Here is a 19768-nt window from a genome sequence, read left to right on the forward strand (position 1 = left end):
TCAGGCCCCGTTCCCTCCTTATGCAATCGAAAAAGAGATCCACCTCAAACCTTTCCCAGTAAATCCTGATCTTTCTAAGACTAATTTAAAATTGTATTGTATTTGTTCGAGAATAAGCATATTGGCCGGTTTAGGACTTGGTAATTTGGCTTTCTGGCTCGATCAAACACCTTCTTGGTTAAAGATGTTTGTCAGATCGCTATAAGGCATTGCTCCTACTTATGTTCTTCTGATCATGGCTGTACAACTTTTCACTTCTGTTTTGGAGTACTTCATTACAAGTTATCTAAAAGGGTCGTTGTGGGTCTTATTTATCTTACTCCGTAATCTCCATTAATGACTAGTCATTTATGTCTATCGCTGTGATCATCCAGACATTTCTTGAATCAATTTAAAACTTTCAAGAAACTTTGGTATAATAAACTATTTAAGAACTTAATGTTCCTTCCGTTTTCTATTTTGAGTGTAGAGGGGTATTGTTATAGCTGTGGTGGTTAGAAAAACATGACTTGTGAGTGATATTTAGTATGGGCAGTGGAAGTTTGTCTTAACCTCATTTGGAAAATCCGCAGAAAAGGTACGAGGATATTCCTGTCTTGGGAACAAGGACATCTGAAAGCTGATGTTTTAATTGCTCTGGTATGGGTGTCCATCTCATTGCATCAGTCTTTGATTTAGACATATCTTTCTGCTTCACTTTGGAGATCACATCAAATGACTTGTGTGCATTTTGTTTCAGCAGGTTACTTTCCATCAATTTGTGGATCAATTGATAACTGTTTCTTGTAATAATATTTGAGTGTAATGTTGATGAACTTCGTCTTGAGAAATGTTGATGAACTTCGTCTTGAAAATGTTGAAAGAAAGCGTCTGCATCTTTGGTGAGATGATTTGTAATGTCCATGAACTTCTTTAACAAATTGTCAGAGCAAATGTTGTGCAATCTTTATTGTGATGATATCAAAGTGTGCTTGGCAACCCTTGGAAATTTATGAGATGACTAAATTAATTTGGGAGCTGATGTTATTAGATTGACTTCACATGGCTCTTCATTTTGGCCAATGTGAAGCATTTCCACTTTTTGGCTGTTCCGGGGGAAGTCTTATGTAATTTTTCTGCATAAGCAAGTAGGAATTTCAAAGAGATCTGTATAAGCAGACATTTTTGAATAGCAATGTATGAAATTTATAATATCTCGAATTACAAGGGAGAAAGGTATTAAAAAATAGTGATCCGGATTGGACTCACCAAATCCCAATTGTGTTCGGTGAGTGAATGATCCAATCTATGGCCCTTAGAACCACTCCATTCCACCCATTTTTATTTTTAGTCGTTTTTTTAATTCATATCCAAATTGTAGATTCAGATTTTTTGGGTCCCTTACTGGGGTTTTGATTTTGAGCACTCGTCCTATGGGTGCTGAATTTTTTGTGTACATTTATTTTTAATACAGTAGTTGCCAAATTGTTTTTAAAAAAATGTAGATTCAATAATCATGAAAAGTTTTGACAAAAAGCTTCATACCTAACCATCCACCTCTTTTACCAGGCTTGAGAGAGGTCTAAAAAAAAGTTTAAAGACCATTTCTATAGACTTCAAATAATTGAAAAAAAGCTTTAACGATGATGGCTAGATTGTTCAATTCAACCGATCTGGATTATTTCACCACATGGCTGATCCAAAAATAGATTCTGATTTGAACACTTGGGAAGGGATTTGATTAGCCTTCATTTGAGAGAAAAGAAGTTGCATTAAACGTATGCCACGAATTTGCGCGGGTCTGAGCACATGGAAGTTCCAAAGTGCTCAGCCAAAGATTATTTTATGACCTTTGTCACTACAATACGATTTATATCCCCAGGTTCTCTCTCTCTCTTCCTTTGGTAAATATTAGAGAGTACACTTTGGCTACAAGATCATCAGGCACTAAAAAAATTCAGGGGCTGTCTCTCTATCTCTCTAAGTGAAGCTGTAGAACGCCAGTTACAATTCCTCTAAATTCCAGCAAACGCATGCTTCAAATTCTTGTTGAAAGCAAAGGCTTAGCATCAGATCCACGAATAGACCAAATATAACTTAATGCAATATAATTCACTAAATTCAGAGAAAGAAGAGTTTTTTTAATCTGTTCTCCAAGAATCTTGTACTACCTATATGTAACCAAAATGGGAATCAATGCCAGTGGGATCAAGCACTAAAGCATTGGAAACACTTATTCAGAACAGCAATGCCAAATCCAGAAACAATTTAATACAACAGATAATTCATGTTCTCGCATAAAAACTCAAACTCGATGCATCGGAAATGATTTGAGCATACTGGAGTGCAGGGAACATTTTTTTTTTTTTTTTTAGCTTTTTGGCCATAGGTCAAAGGGTAAGCAAAAAAGATCAGCTTTCGGAGGTCCTTGTTCCCAAGACTGAAATGTCCTCGAACCTTTTCTGCATTTAGGAACAGTTAAAAATCAGTATAAATCCCTGGTTTAAGAACTTCAAATGATATTTTGAAGACACTGTAAGGTATTAATCCCTGGTTTAAAAACTCTGAAAGATATATTGAAGACATGTATAACGAAAACCAGCAGAGTCAATCAATAAGTAGGACGGCAAAGAGCATCCTGTAATATCCAATGCATTCTACGATAGAATGAGTGGCCACCTAAAATGTCCAAGTATGTGTATAAAATGGCTTTCAATAAATTTATCAAATAGTTTGTTACATTGATTCTTCAAATATTTCATGCACGGTATTATTGGAGAAATGAGACTCTTAACAAACAAATAATAACATAGTGACGCATAGTTGCTAGGGGTGGCAATGGACCCGGACCTGACCCAGAGGCCCGAGGGGTGGACCCCATCAGAGTCCAGGTATGGCTCCAAAAATTGGACCCCGAGGGTTGGGTGCAGGTCCAAATCTTAGACCCGAACACTATTCGAGTCTGGTTCTGGTCAAGCCCGGGTCCGGTAATATTTTTCAGATCCCAATATGTGAAATATATTTAAATATAGTTAAATGCATAGATATTTTAAATTTTCAGTCAGGTTCAGTCGAGTCCAGGTCCCACACTACATTTTTGGGGCCGGGGCTGGCAGGTTGTGGCCCCTATTATTACTTGTTTAAAGAAAAACCATCCTCCCATTAACAAAGATTCTAGGTATAAAAAAAGCCTTCCATTGTTAGAGGTCTAAGCAAAAATCAGGTTATTTTGTCTAACACACTTGGTGAACAGGGATAACAGAATTACATGATAAATCTAGGTATACCAAAACACAGATGTGAACACGGAAGCAAACATAATTCGTGAAACAATTGCATAAGTAGGTGACATAATTAGAGGGTTCTCAAATTTAGGTATAATACAAGGAATTGTCTACAAGAGACCATTTATCTTTTGTACATAGAGGTCACAATCCTTCCACTCATGTCAAATTGGATGGCTTAAGGTGAGTCACGAAGTCCAAGAAATCTAACATATTGTATTTGAATTGTTTCATCGTGCTTTTTTTTCAAGGTTCAGCTAATAAAAAAGATGCAATCTCATGCAAAGGTCAGACCCCTTCCAAGTCAAAATAAAAAAATAAAGATTGATGCCCAATGATCAACAAATGAATAACTGCATATATATTTCTGTCAAACGCGTAGGCTATGCTTTCATGGGAGCATAATTACACTTGCTCCCTCTGGCAAAAGACCTACTTGAGAGAATTTAACCTGAAATTTTTGGAACCACCCAAGGATCACTCGATTATTTTCAAAAGAAAAATATTGGATTTTGACATGTTTGAAAAAATATATTGGATTTTGACTTGTCTAACATGTAAGTCTCAGCTTACAAAAATTGGACAGTCCTTATTCAATCTTGAGACATCATTTTTTTCAAGCCCATGAAGAGCGCAATTTGGGAAAAAAATTGTATTGAGGTCAGCCTTGGAGTTGGAGATGTTACATCACGACAAATTCTATCCTGCAGATAATTCTAGATTGTGTTTTATGTGAAGAAATAAATGGACGATGTGCTCCAGCAGGAGCAAGAAATCATTTAGCATGTCTATTTATTAGTGATGAAAATTTGAGAACTATAAATTTAATGTGTGTATCAAAGGTACTAGGAGTGTTGGCTTAAAGAGAAATTGAACTATGAAAGAACAAATGAAAAACCTTCCATCTCCATTGAAGAAGGACGTGCTATAATTTACTTATACAAAGGAAACTGTAACCTGAAAAAACTTTCATCATCTCTCATGGGCACTGGCCATGGCAAGTGAGGTTGTCAAGGTTATACTTCATTATACATACTGAAATGGACAAGGTAAAAGGGTGCATTTGACAAGGTCTCCATAGCAAGTGTCTCAAATTTCAGGAGATTGCCACCTTAAGCAGAAGCATTGAAGCTTTTGGTAACGAAGCAGTTTAGCGGCTCCTAATTATTTTCTAGCTTGGGAACATGAAAGATACCATTTCAGGAGTACTAGGCTTGTTTAGTTTAGTGCGCTGCTTGGATATTGCTTACCAACCTAACAATCTTCTGTATTGAGAGAGGTTGCAGAGGGCAACAATTTACAAGACAGTACGATTGTTTGTATGCTGCCCTAGGTGTAGAGCTCTGCCTGATTAGAAGCAACTGCAGGAGAGCTTTATGATTTCACAAGCATCGACTCATTGTGGCACGAAAAACAAGTTCGTGGGGTGATGATTAGAAATCCTTAGCATCTTTGAGAACATTAAGAGTTTTAAAGATGAGATTATAAGAGGAAAGAATGTTGCACTGCACAGCATATTAAATGTACATGTCAATGGTAACCAGTTCCTCAATGACAGTGAGACCATTATTCCTTTTCACTGTGGCACGACAAGACCCTCCTAGCCATATCGATATATCACTAGGGGCATTGAGCAAGCCATCGTTAGCAACAAAGAAAAAGAAAGAACTTCTACAGGGAGGAAAATATGGACATGCCATTGATAGCAGTCCCTGAACAAGAAGTATTTAAAATACAATAACTTTGCGACAAGCATAATGCAACCATATACCACATGAATTCTAAAAGGCACTAATGTTCGGGAAAAAGAAAAACAGATGTTATTGTTTCACATCCTAGAAAGCCACTAATGTTATGTATACACTTGCACATGCACATGCATGGTAACATCAAATCAATCACGATCCATAATCTTGCACTAGTCTCCTCATCCAAACAAACCTCTTAACAATTTATAATGACTCTGGAATTGACAACAGTCTGGTAAAGCTTTTCTACAGTAAAAGATTAACTACAAGTTTGGTATGGGCTAGGCACCTACAAAATTTCAATTGGCTCTGGGACACCTCTACCTCCATCGAAAAGCTATTCACAGCCTTCTACTCACCTCCCTACACAATCGGCCTCTTCTTGTGGAAACCTTTCATCCTCGCCACCTATGGGCCATTTGGGAAGAAAGAACTTCCGAATTTTTTGAGGCACGAAACAACAGCACATGCCACAGCAGCAATGTACGAGAGATCACTATCTCTTGGGCCAGAAACTACAAAGGCCTTAAATTTTTCTGTACAGCAAACTTCAGATCCAATTGTACAAACATTCTCCTGTTCAGACCTTTCAGGTCTAGATCCACCTCTTGGATGTCCCCAAGCCCAGGTGTTATGTTGGGTGCTCCCCTAGGAAACCCGGCCTCAATGGATACAGGGGGATATTTAAAAATCCAAAATGGGACACACGATGAACTTTCTCTGGTTCTCATGCCATTTGGGATTCATCTCAGGTTGAAGCAAATGCCATTCTTGAAGGAACGAAAAGATTCGACCCATCTTGGGGAAAACATTTTCTGGTACAAGGAGATTCCAAAATGTTATCCTAGGGCCTTCAAGGAAATCTCTTTGTCCTTGGAGATAGTCTCACATTGTTGACAATATAGTTCACTTGTGCAGGCCTCTTCAAGTCAACTTTTGTCATATTTGGTGGGAGCCAATGCAACAGATGATGATTTGGCTAAAGAAGGTGCAGATCTTGGGATACTGCGTAAATATTCTCTCTTCCCTTTCATCATATTGCTCATCTTCTTCATCTTTCCCCTAGTTCCCCTACTTCGCCTTAATCTTCTATTCCTTCTATCTGTCTTCTTTTCTTCTCTCACCTTTTAACTCTTCCTATCTTTTTCCTTTCTACATTTTTCCTTGACATAACACCCCTCTGAATCTTCCTTTTACATATGTATATAATTATGTACATACATATACATACATACATGCATACTTTTGTACATACATATATCACAGATCAACCCATATACATATTAAGTACGTATATACATACATATATCACAGATCACCCTATATAATATACATATGGGTGTGGTACGCATAAGGTTGCAATCTTAAACAATCCAAGTAAGGCACACCTCCAAAATTTATAACAAGATGGAATTTAGGTGTCAAAAATTATTAGGATGATCTGAGAATCCATTTTCATCTCTAGTTATAAAATTTTAAACTCCAAAGATTCTTCAAATCAAGTAGATCTATAAACAAATGAAAATTTTGAAAATAGACGGTCCAGATAATGTGTTGCAAGTTGTACTATTTTTGAGACTCAAAAATCTTTTTTGTTTTCATATTCATACATCTCGATGTCGAGATGATCAATGAGAGGTTTTCCTAACATCAAATCAGCGAGCCTTTTCCAATGGATGTCTGAGGGGCACCTTAATTCTACATTTTAAGGTTGCAACCATATATATATATATCACATATTGTCCCCTGAGCTTGGTCACAAAGAGAATTTTCTAGCTTCAGAATTGCCTTTAGATTCTGAAAAAAAAAAAAAAAATTAAAGTTGATCTGATTTCCAGGTATTACTGATCACCGCATCTTATATGAATCCACCCCAAGGTTCAAATTTCAGGATTTTTAGAATACATTTGACCAGAAGCGAAATTAAAACTGGAGGTCAACTTGAATTTGGCCTCAAAATTTAATAGTATTCATAAACTAAGAAGCCTGATTTCAAAGATTTGGCTGAATTTTGAACTCCATGCTTAAGTCCACATTGCCAAACTGAGCATTTTGAAAAAGTATGTTTTTACAAAAAGGAAAAGCTTACTATACACCAATGGCTTGTGATAGATCGCACACCACCCGGACCTCCATCATCTGTTTGTGTCTAAACAGTGGAGGTTAACCATAATTCGCAACAAGATGAGTCACCCGGGCGAAGTCAATCTCCACTGTCATTGGAAACATACTGTGGAGGTTCTACGTCACATAATATTCATACACCACTAGGGTATGGTGCACTTTCTTCATCATCATCATCCAATCCATATCCCATCCCATTTTTGGGTCGGCTAGGGCATGGTACACTTTACCTATCAAAATTTACTTACCATACCACTGTCAAGTATACCTCCACTTTCACCTCTTATATGTTATAAAGGGAAAACTATACATTTTGTATACTAACAAACAACATATTTATTAATTTAAAAATATTAAATGTATGGATGTGTCAAGCAATATCGGATTTTTAGGCTGACACATTAGATATCTTTGATACTTATAGACACCAACACTTGTCGGTATTGGTGTCTATGTTAAACACCGCAGAATGGCTACTTTATAAATTTTAAGAAACTGACACCAAGGCAGAACAGAACGATTAGCACAGAAAATGATAAAAGAGGTTTCAAGTAGATTCATGATCAAAGTTGAGTACAAACTAAAGGTCATGAACAATGTCTTATGGCCTTCTATGCTTCAGTGTTCAAGTGAAGAGGAGTTTCAACTAAATTTATTTTTAAAGGAATTCACCGAGTCAAAGGTCATCAATGGCATATTATGACATTTATGCTCCAAGGCTCAACAAATCCTGTATCAGATGCTTTACTTTGTTAAGTATCATGACACAATGTCTTATGGCCTTTTATGCTTCAGTGTTCAAGTGAAGAGGAGTTTCAACTAAATTTATTTTTAAAAGAATTCACCAAGTCAAAGGTCATCAATGGCATATTATGACATTTATGCTCCAAGGCTCAACAAATCCTGTATCAGATGCTTTACTTTGTTAAGTATCATGACACATTTCTTATTCAAATAAAGTATCATAACACATTTTAGGAAGAGGAAAGTCATTTTCCTTTAATCGGCAGCAAAAGGGAACTTTGTCATTAAGAAAGCTATTCATATAAATGAATACTTATCATTACTAATACGTGATCATCTACATAAGGCAGAAAGGAATAAGCACCATGACTCAACCAAAATTCCTAAACATGAAAGACCAGGACTTATCCAGCCAATTTAAAATAAATAGGGTTCCAGATATTCAGACAACTAAAAGATCGTTAGAGAAAATTACCCCAACATTGTTGTAATCCCAAAGCTTATGAACACCATAGTCCACCGCCTGCACCCAAGAAACAGCTTCACAGATAAGTTTCTACTGACAGTAAAAGTATGGCATTTCAGAGGAGCACAAATAAAAGTACCATTGAATAAAAAAATACTGCATGGCATTAAGCATATCTAGCTAGTTTAGTAACTTTAGTAACTTCAACAGCACAAACAAAGAAATGCTTCCATCATTTTACTCTTTCCCCCTTTTTATAACTAGATATGTTTATTTATTGTATATGATAAATAGTAGAACCTCATTAATGAAGGAATTACAAAATTAATTGGTGTAAACAAAACTACATTCGTAGAATACTAGAATCTATCGAACCATGTCCTTTCTAGTCAAAGTCAAGACCCCCAGGCCATCTACAACCAAGTTTTCTTCCCTCCTGTGGTACGTGGTTGATATCATTACAGAAGCCTGTTATAATTATTGGACGACCCAAAGTCCATCAGGAAATCAGGGAATAATACATTCAAGATAATATCTTATCCACTAATCAAAAAGTAAAATAAAATACATCTTCTCCATGCAGTTTTCACAAAAATGCTGAATACCACCAGTACACTGCATTTGTCACTTCAGGCTGATATCCGTGGTAAAGGAGGGCATTTCCATTTTACCAAAATTGTGAAGGATTATATTTTCAAAGCATTGAACCATAACACATAGAAAAGAACTTGTTTGACACTTCACGTCAACAAACTTCTGGAGAGAGATTGGAAAGTAAAGCCTATCTTATAGGGAACTCCAATAGTTTAAATTAATCTTTCCTTCTAACATCCACATTACATTTTTTTTTTTCTCATAAAATAGGTGCATCTTAAAAGCTTGTAACAAGCAGTAAATGTCCCATTCAGATGCCCTTCAACTTACCACTCTGATTATTATCAACTATTTCAGTGAAAGAAAGAGACAAACCACAAAAATCCAGAACAAACAAAAAATAAATATTATTTTAAACGAAATTGAGCATTTCAGAGGATTAAATTCACCAAAGTAATCGTATTTATTTGTGAAAATTACATATATCACATGAAAGCATGGCGCAAACTCAATAAAAAAAAATATTATCAGTATGCAACACACCTAATTAAGGCATCAAAGTGATCAACAAAGTACATAATTATTACAATATACATAATAGAAATATTCAATACACCTGATTTGAGTTTGGAAAATGTACCCGTTCTCCAAAGAAAGCACCGAGAATGACGAATGTGACATAAACAGAATTCCTGCGCATGAGAAGCCTATAGGCTCCTTCAAGCAGTCCCCCACCTCTAGTTGTTCGATCCATGGATCCTCCTCCCTTCTGTAGAAACTCTCTGACAAAACAAAATTTGAAAAAAAGAGAGAGAGGTTCAGAAAACCATGGAGGAATTATTACAAATTGGAGCTTCTGTGATATGTGTCTTCAGATTAGGTTTTGCGAGATCAGTACAAGTCAAACTATCCAGTACAAATTGGGTTCTGTGAGAATCAAACTTTTTGAAATGTACAGAACTGACTATGGAAGTAGAGAGTTAAGATTTTTAGTGATCCATATTGCACCATAGGAAGGCTTTACTAGTACAAATATGCAAGACTTTCTTTATAGAACATACTAGGGTTTGCAAGATTCCCATCACAGGAAAGACTGCAAATCGTAAGCAAACCGTGAAAGGAAATCGGCAGTTCCACATATCAGGGTTTGCGATTCATATAGCAATATGGAATAGGATTCATAAGATATAGAGTAAACCGTTTGGTATGCTTTGCGTACTAGGGTCTGCGAGCCTCGTGAAATTACAAGTATTGGCATTGTCCAATCCATATCAGGACTAGAGATCGCAAAATCCACAGTTACGTGTCAAATTAGGGTTTGGTGAAAACTATCCATGTTTGTCCCAATGGTCTCACCATTTAATCCTCATGTTTGAGGTTGCAGATTAGGCTAAGGTTTCAACCCTTCCATACTATTCAGAACCCTAATAGCTTCTTTTGAATCAGATGTTTCTACAGACAAAAACCATGGCTTATTTTCTCTATGTGCACTCTCTCTATATATGCCTTCACAAAGGAAAGCCTCCGCCCTCCATTTCCTGGACTTCCCACCAATGTCTAGTTTTTATATCATCTAAGCTTACCGGAAGAAGCTTGCCTGTATACCTGCGTATGAATGAATGGAACAATGGTTGACTGCAATACCCTAGTTAATCTTTTCGGGAAGAGCCCCATACTTGGGAAATCAACACAATTATCAAAACAGATCTTTTCGTGCAAGAAAAACGAACAGAAAGACGAAAACTCAATAGAACTTTCTCTGAGAAAATACATAGTCCAAAATTCATTCGAAGAAATGCTTGTTGACGAGTTATGGAGAGTGAGCTCCCATTAACGGACCTCTAAAAGGGCAAATAACCAAATAAATTAAACAAGAGAAACCTTCAGGGAAGTGACAACGGAGTAAAATCTACCTGATCTTTTATGCGAAAAAATCCCTTTCGTCAGACGCCCTTGAATGGGTTCGGAGGGGAGCTTGAAATCTACCTCTTATAGCTTCCCCCGAACATTTTGATTGTGTAAAACTATGGTTTAAAAAACCGGGATTTTATAAAGCTAAGGTTTAAAAAACCGTATGGATGACGCGGACCTGCCAACCCAAGCAAAAGCCGTCTCAGATCGGTAAATCGGTCTTTGGAATCGAAAGCTCTCAACAAAAACAAAATTAAAAAAATCACTAAAATTTATCAAAAATTTAATTTTTTAGGTTTTTATAAAAAGTAATTACAATTGTATTGAAGTTGTTCATTATTATATCAAAAGTATGAAAATAATCATAATATGTTTTATGAACTTATAAAAAAGAAATAATCATAATATGTTTTATGAACTTATAAAAAAGAAATAATCATAATATGTTTTATGAACTTATAAAAAATAATTACAATTACATTGTGGTTGTTCATTATTGTATAATACAAATAAAAATAAAAAACATTACAAAAAATACCCTAAAATATACTATCTAGGCAACTTACCTCATCCATACTTTTTTTCTCATTTTTTTCCCCCAAAACAACATTTCTTTGTAAAAAACCGTCCAACCCAAGAGTAACAAAAAAAAGAGACTAAACTACCCTTTTTTGTTTTCACATGTCCTTTTATCTCTTGTTTCACACTTTTTTATTTATCCACACCACAGCACTCCGGCAATACAACACGCTCAGGCAGTGCAGGCTCTGGAGCCACAACGCTCCGATAGTAGAAGAACGCGGTCCGGTAGTATAAGAACGCGCTCCGGCATTCTAAAAATGCGCTCCGATATTCTGAAAGTGCGCTTCGGCATTGCAAGCACTGAGCCACAGTGCTTCGACATATGAGAACACGCTCCGGCAATACGCTACTTGGGACCCGCCAATTGATCTGGTTTGTACGAGAAAGGCATTTCCGTCTAAAAAATAACAACTTTTTACTTTGGGGGGTTTTTGCGAAGAAAGGTTGTTGTGAGGAAAAAAGTGAGAGAAAAAGTAGGGATGGGGTAAGTTGCATAAATAGTGCAATTTAAGGTGTTTTTTGTAATTTTTCTATAAAGATAGTATGTTTTATGTTGAATGTTTGTTGTATATTAAGTTTACCTTACAATCAAAATGAAATTATGTTATATTCTTCTTAATGCTCATCTGATAAATTTTACATAGGTCCTTATTTATACGAGGGATTGTGTATTGCCGATTGTTTTGTTGCCTTGGGGCTAGAATGAAGTGGTTTTTGTGGACTAAGATTTGATTTTCAATGTATTATTAAGAATTGTATGTCAATCGACCTGCCATTTTTTTTTTATTATTATTATTAAAAAAATTGAACCTCGATTTTTCTCAATTTTGTATTATGTTGGATGAATGGAATAAGCTTTATTTAATTACAAACTATTTTAAAAAACTCAATGAAATATATAATAAACAGTATTATAGACAGTTTCAAGATTTTCCATTATCTAACACGTGAAATTACTAGTACAATTTATCAAAAAGGGTTTCCAATTTTCACCCTATCAAATCAACAGCAAGAGCGATTTCCTAGGGACACTGTAGGAAAAGTCATAAAACGTTACCTTAGGTTGGACCCAGCGTGAGGTCCAACTGTCCAACCCATGCTCTTTGCAGCCTTAGTAGTCTAGAGCTCGTTGCATACCCTATAGCATAGGCCTAAGGTGCATTAAAGCTTCATAGGGGAAAATATACGCTACAAAGTCTTTAAAATATTATAGATCTACGGAGATTGTTTACTTTTTGTAGAAGGTCACAATTATTTTGTCATTTAAATTTCAAGACGGGTGGTAATAAGAGCGTCACTAAATTAATATAAAAATTTTAAAAAATAAATTTCACACTTCGTGACTCACTTCTAAGACATCAAATTTGACATCTAATGAGTGAGTATAGTTATGACATATTTATACAAAAAGTAAATGATCTCTTTATAAACAATCTCAAAAGATTAAGTAGGGTGTTGCATTCAACCATTGTTCCATTAATTCAAGCTTAAGTGCATCGATAAAAGCTCCTAAAAAACTAATAAAGGTTGTTTTGAATATTGAAAAAAATAACATAAATCTAATCAATCTTTTTCACCTCAACAAGATGTATAGATATGAAGAAAATATTTAAAATCTTGAAACTAATATGCCTTGTAACACATTATTTAAACTATTTTATTTTCGATATTTTCAACTATTTATAAATCCCCCAATCGCTTTAAACTTAAAAATTTGAAAAATTAAATATAAAATGAGACCATTTTTTTTTAATACAAGTTGGATACATTAATTTTGACCATTAAATGTTAAATTGGGTGGCTACAATAATTTTATCCCTTGAATATGAAATTGGGTGGCTACAATAATTTTAATCTTGAATGTGAAATTGAGTGGCTACATTTATTTAATTAAACAAGTTCAAACTTCAAAAAACATTTTCTCCAACTTTATATAACACATCCAAATTATCGAATTTCATATCGAATTAAACGGCGGCAAGTAATTGTGAATCAAAAGTAAACAGGCGGGTATTACCGTAATTTCCCCAATTCGAAAGTCTTATTTCGAAACTTGACTCAATAGGGCTTCCATGCGTTTCTCTCTCTCTAAAGCCTATGTTTCTCCCTCACACCAGGAAGCTCTCTATCTATCTTGTGAAAGATTTGAGTGGCGCTGAGCTCAAACAAAGAAGACTGTTGATGAATTAAATCAAGAGAAAAAGTAGGGTTTTGTTGGTTGGAAGACTGGTTTTCTACAGTGCTGATACTTTCCACCCAGAACAAACCCCCCAAGGTAATCGCCCATTAAGTCCTAAACCCTTCTATTTTTGCAATGTTTTATTGTATTATTTTTATTATATCTTTGTGGGGTGATTTTGATGTTGTTTCTGATAAATGGGGCTTTATGGTTTGATACCAAAAAATTCACTTCAAATTGGGGCTTTGTAGTTAATACCCAAAATTTACTTCATTTAATCAATTATATTTGATTTTAGTTAACTGAACAGACAACATGGTTTATGAAAATTTTGATTTCTAAGTTTGCTGTGGCTTCAGGGGTAGAGTTTCAGAAAGCTGACAGATATCCAACCTTTTTTTACTTCACCAATTTATTACTTTAAAAGGAGTGCATTCAAATGTTATGCTTTATAATGTCCAAATTTACATGTAAATAATAATATTTATCTGCACAATGATCCTCTTATTTCAATTTATTTGTTTCTGTTTAGTCATTAAAATGTGACGCTTGGATTTCAGGTTTAATTGTTATTTATTTTTATCTTTTGGCTGTTAATTTAGTGGTGGAAAAGTCCTAGGGACTTGTACTTTTGCACCATTTTGTCTGATTTCAAGCAGAATGTAGTAGTTTGAAGGTAAACCAGTATAAATGTTTATGCCATGAATTATATTGGGTGGAACATAATATGCTAAATGATTTGCTTCATAGAAAATACGATCCCCATGTTCGGTTTCCTTTGTCGATACTGGTCCATTGCAAGAAGGGAAAGTCCATTATTGTAACTAATGCGTGTTGTTGGATTCAATAGGAATTCGAATCAGCTTTTCTTTTGAAGTGGAATTCCAGAAGATGTTCATTTTTTGGTTTTGTGTGTAATGATATGGAATGCTATGGACTTTGAGGTGAATGTCAATTGTGAATTTGAAGGACCAATTGCGTGCATATCATTTATTTTTAGTGAGCTATATGGATATCACTTCGTTAGCAAGGTTAGTGTGCGGAGAGGCTTAAGTGGGCACTGTAGAGTGGATATGCTTCTCATGGATGTTATATTTTTTAATACATAGATATAACAGTTGGAACAAGCTTCAAGTTTAGATTTCAAACCCATGTTAGTAAAGATGATTGTCTCTCTTTGTGTATATCAAATCTGCCTAAAGTAGTCTCATGTATCAAGTGACAATTTTTTGAAATAGTTTCATTAGTACAAAGTACAAAGTACAAACTATGTATTCTTTCTTTTGTGACAATTTTACAGTGTGAATATAATGTGACAATTTTACAGTGTGAATATAATGTGGAGATTATCACTGGAAATGACTGCTTAAGCTGCAAAAAAGCTAGAGAGAGAGAGAGGGACCACCATGATCGCTCTGGGCCTGGAAGGTTCAGCCAACAAGATTGGCATAGGTATCGTTACCATTGATGGTTCCATCCTAGCCAATCCACGCCACACCTACATCACACCACCTGGCCATGGCTTCCTTCCCCGAGAAACAGCGCACCACCACCTAACCCACTTGGTTCCTCTGGTTCGAGATGCCTTAGCCCAAGCCGGACTCGAGCCCAACCAAATAGAATGCATTTCTTACACTAAAGGACCAGGAATGGGAGCTCCACTACAAGTGTGTGCTGTTGGTGCACGCCTTCTCTCTCTACTTTGGTCTAAGCCTTTGGTATCGGTGAACCACTGTGTCGCTCATATAGAGATGGGTCGTGTTGTTACAGGAGCTAAGGATCCTGTTGTGCTCTATGTTAGTGGGGGGAATACACAGGTGATTGCTTATAGTGAGGGGAAATATAGGATTTTTGGTGAGACGATTGATATTGCAGTTGGGAACTGTTTGGATCGGTTTGCAAGGGTTTTGAAGTTGTCGAATGATCCAAGTCCGGGGTATAACATTGAGCAGGTAAGTGTTTATTTTATCTTTCCTATTATTATTATTATTTTCTTTATTGGGTGCAATTGGTTGGAAAAGAGAGGTTAGGTTTGGACCATAGTTGTTGGGATCATGATCGGGGGATTGTGAAAGGCTAGAAGATTCGTTTGGCCCAAAATGTAAAAAATTCACAACCCTAAAAAGTTCCTTTCCTAGAGTGCTGGAGCAAGATCCCGGAGCATGATCGCCACCTAGGTTGGGAGATCCCGGCAACTATGGTTTGGACTTTGCTGAGTTTTGGACGGGATTTGACGTTTTTTGTGATTACCTTAGGTGGATTTTGCTGAATAGCTTGGGGTTTGGATTTTTTTTTTAATGAATTAAAGTTGGATTTTTGTTCTTAAGCTTGTCATGAGTTTGTTGGAATTTGACCTGGATTTGGTGGAATTTGACCTGAATTGTGTTTTTTTACTTAATTAGTTGAAATGTTTGTTGAAATTATTGGACTTTGGTTTTTTTCGTGAGTCATGGCAATTTGACCTGAGTTTGTTGGAATTTATGTGTTTTTTTTTTCTGTGAAATGTATCTGATCTGGTGAAATTTGCCCCTTATCTTTTTTGTTAGAGTGCTGGTACTATGCGTCTCTTTCTCTCTCTCTCTCTCTCTCTCTCTCTCTCTCTCTCTCTCTCTCTCTCCCTTCTGAAATAAGCTGAGTTCTGGCTTAAATTTTCTTGCAATACTAATTCGTGTGTAATTCAGTTCAGATTGTCCTGTTTCAGGTTTGGGTGATATTCGCCCAATCCCCAACACCCAAACCATCGGCCCATTCTCTTCTCTGTTGGTTTGAGTTGGGTTTTGCCAAATTTGCTCTCTTCTGTCTCTTGCATTTGGGTTTCTGGTGAAATTTACTGCATCTCCAACCTTGTTTCTGGTTTTTTGCGAAATTCTTTCTTCCTATATGTATGTGTATTGAGTATAGTGCTCTTTACAGCCTATAAGTGACTCTCTCTCTCTCTCTCTCTCTCTCTCTCTCTCTCTCTCTCTCTCTCTCTCTCTCTCTCTCTCTCTCTCTCTCTCTCTCTCTCTCTCTCTCTCTCTCTCTCTCTCTCTCTCTCTCGTGTATGAGGTTAACTAATTATGGTGGTTTATTACAGCTTGCAAAAGAGGGGTCAAAGTTCCTGGACCTGCCTTATGTTGTGAAGGGAATGGACGTCTCATTCAGTGGGATCCTCAGTTATATCGAAGCCACTGCTGCAGAGAAGCTCCAGAACAATGAGTGCACCCCTGCCGATCTCTGCTTCTCTCTTCAGGTTAGTTATAGACTCACCTCTCTATTGATTGTTGCTTTTTTATTTTATGAATTTTACCTAATTTTTACGTGGAGATTTTAGTTTTGTTTGGAAAATACAATGCAGAATTCCACTGATTCTTGAAAATTAGCTAGATTTCATGACATTGTTGAAACAATATGCTATAGAAAACCTAAATCACAAGAAATTGACCATGAAAGTTTTAAAGAAAAAAAAAAAGCAAGACTGAAAAGTTTGATGCTAGAAACATTTGATTTGGAACCGAAGATGGCTGTAAACAGCTGTTAGGTTGAGAAATGAGGTACCTCCAAAGAGCCAAATTCAAAACAAGTGTGAAAGTGTAGAAATGTTTTAAATGGGAAAAATATTGTCCCCCGTTGATGTAGAACTAAAATCTCCTGCCCCCCCCCCTCTCTCTCTCTCTCTCTCTCTATAAAACAGGAAAAATATTGTCCCCCCTTGATGTAGAACTAAAATCTCCTGCCCCTCTCTCTCTCTCTCTCTCTCTCTCTCTCTCTCTCTCTCTTGTACGCCTCTCCGATGCCTGTGCACATATTTATATGTAGTCCGAGTACCGGTGAAATTGATTGTTAGATTACAAGAGTTGAATTCGAGTCATGATATTCACAACTGAGCTAGTTTGCCCAATGGAAAAAAAGCTTTCCCGTACCTAAAAAGAATGTTAATTTAAGGTTTTTCTTTACAAAATCATGTTATTTTATGACAGAGAAACACTTTGGCATGATATAACATATGGTACCCCACCTTTACGATGTTTTTGCATGGAAAGGTGGATAATTTAGTGGCCAAGACATTTGTGAATGTTAACAAAGTTTAAAGCAGGACACTGCAGAGCTCTTTTCTGGTGAGAAGAAACTTAGAGAGTTAAAGGCCTCAAAACGACTGAAAATATCCTGCTTTTGAATTGAAATTTTTATATTAATAGGGATTACTTCGAGCATTTGCTTAAAATTCACCGAAAAATTCACTCCGGATAACATGGTCATTTGTTTGGTGCACTTGATACATGTCTCTCCTCGTAAATGTAAATGTGTCGATCCCTTTGCATTAACTTTCAGTTTGCTCTTAGAATCAGGTGGCATTAATGAAATTACATCTTAATGCTACTATCCTTTCAATCCTATCTGGGTCTTGTAAAAATGTGTAGTATCTAGTTATTGCACGATCAAGATTACCTGTACTACTAAACTAGAATTTATGGCATGGCAAAATTACTTGTACTACTAAACCAGAATTTATCAGTATCTAGTTATTGCATGGTCAAAATTACCTGTACTTCTAAACCAGAATTTATTAGAAGTCGGGTGATTATCTGTTACTTGCATGAGTGTAATATAAGATGTTTTCTGGATAGAATGGTTTGATTTTAAACTTCTTTATCATTACACATCAGATATTGAGAACTCCCAAAAGAGAAAGAGAGAGAGAGAGAGAGAGAGGCACAGGATTGTGTGTGTGTCTGTGTACATGTGTGTGTGTGTGTGTGTGAGAGAGAGAGATGCCAAGATTGGTGGCTTCTTAGAAAGTCTGTGTTGTACCCCTCCTAACCTTAACATGTACTTTGCATCATTTGTTTTAGGAAACTGTATTTGCGATGCTTGTTGAAATCACAGAGCGTGCAATGGCACACTGCGACAAGAAAGACGTTCTCATTGTGGGTGGTGTGGGGTGCAATGAGCGATTGCAAGAGATGATGAGAGTGATGTGTGAGGAGAGAGGAGGGAGGCTTTTTGCCACTGATGAGAGATATTGCATAGACAATGGTGCCATGATTGCTTACACTGGCCTCCTTGCCTATGCGCATGGGGTGACTACTCCTTTGGAAGAATCAACTTTTACCCAGAGATTTCGAACGGATGAGGTGCATGCAATTTGGAGAGAGGAAACTTTACCCATTGGAAACTATGAGGATGCTCATAAGAGTTGGTCTATTGTGAATGGGGGTGAATCTCAAGTGATTCCTTGTGGTTTGGAAGCCTCTTAAACTGCAGAGGATTTGTTGCAGAGTAGGAAGTTTCAGTTAGTTAATGATATTTGTATGTGATTTAGGGGGTTTGTAGCTGGCAAGTATGTTTAGACAAAACCCCTTCATTGAATTGGCCTGCCCTTTTTATGTTATTTGTGTTTTCTTCTTAATATAAGGCCACCTTTGTGTACTGTATAAGGGTTTTTGGCTGGCAAGAAAGTTGTGTGAAACCAGTTAATTGAAATGCCCTTTATTTTATGTCTCAAAATGTTGACTGTTTTTCTACTTTTCTTCCTAATGTAAGGCAACTTGTGTCTCAAATTATCAGTTTTTTTTATCTTATAATTGGCTTTGGGATTTGATTTTTGTGTAAATTCTGGCAGAATTTAGAAGTTGAATAATTATTTCATTCTGTTTTGTAGGATTCTAGGATGCCTAATTGACAAGCGCTCTATGCTTCTTTTCTATTTTTGATACAACAAGTACTTTAAAATTTAAGCTAACAACGTACTAAATATACTTAATTGCCTTTTGAGGGCTTTATGTCTTTGACTTGTCTAAATATACTGTCTACTTTAGATGGACTTTTTTTTTTTTTAAATTTAGGTGGACTTGTGCTTTTTAACTAAAGTAATTTTGGTTTTATGGAATATTCATCTTTCCCTTTTTGTGATGGAAAAGTTTTTCATGTTCTCCATACAATTTATACGTTCTATCCTCTTTTTATCATTATTATCCACTTTTTATCATTATCAAGAGAGTCATTCACCGTTTGATTTTATATACGACATTTTAAAGTATTTTATTTTTAGTTTTTTAATATATTTTTTCTGAATATAAAATTTGGTATGTGCCATCTTCTTATTGGAGCGCACCTATAAAAAGTATTAACAATAATTTTTCGATAAAAATTAATTACCAAAATACCTTTTAAATCT

At 36.0% G+C, this 19768-nt stretch overlaps 2 protein-coding genes across 3 annotated transcripts; one reads left to right on the forward strand and one right to left on the reverse strand.

The window, feature by feature from the left end:
• Positions 1 to 2072: 2072 nt before the first annotated feature.
• Positions 2073 to 10942, reverse strand: LOC18430104 (ubiquinol-cytochrome C reductase UQCRX/QCR9-like family protein). The gene is made up of 4 exons (XM_011623557.3): positions 10853 to 10942; positions 9580 to 9721; positions 8355 to 8402; positions 2073 to 2441 (listed from the first exon to the last, which is right to left on the reverse strand). The coding sequence occupies exons 2-4, from the start codon at positions 9691 to 9693 to the stop codon at positions 2391 to 2393; spliced, it is 213 nt and encodes a 70-aa protein (XP_011621859.1). The 5' UTR covers positions 9694 to 9721; positions 10853 to 10942; the 3' UTR covers positions 2073 to 2390.
• A 2609-nt stretch (positions 10943 to 13551) lies between these two features.
• LOC18430103 (Actin-like ATPase superfamily protein) lies at positions 13552 to 19098 on the forward strand. 2 transcript variants are annotated; one of them, XM_088859737.1, is made up of 4 exons: positions 13552 to 13707; positions 14912 to 15563; positions 16688 to 16843; positions 18444 to 19098. In XM_088859737.1, exons 2-4 carry the CDS (start codon positions 15018 to 15020, stop codon positions 18846 to 18848), a joined length of 1107 nt encoding a protein of 368 aa, XP_088715863.1. In that variant the 5' UTR covers positions 13552 to 13707; positions 14912 to 15017; the 3' UTR covers positions 18849 to 19098. The 2 variants fall into 2 exon arrangements, with proteins under 2 accessions (XP_088715863.1, XP_006840328.1); XM_006840265.4 differs by having other exon boundaries at positions 14939 to 15563.
• Positions 19099 to 19768: the final 670 nt, after the last annotated feature.

Source organism: Amborella trichopoda, chromosome 2 (genome assembly GCF_054954075.1).
Source record: "Amborella trichopoda isolate Santa Cruz 75 chromosome 2, AtrichopodaSantaCruz75HAP2 v2.0, whole genome shotgun sequence".
NCBI classification, from domain to species: domain Eukaryota; kingdom Viridiplantae; phylum Streptophyta; class Magnoliopsida; order Amborellales; family Amborellaceae; genus Amborella; species Amborella trichopoda.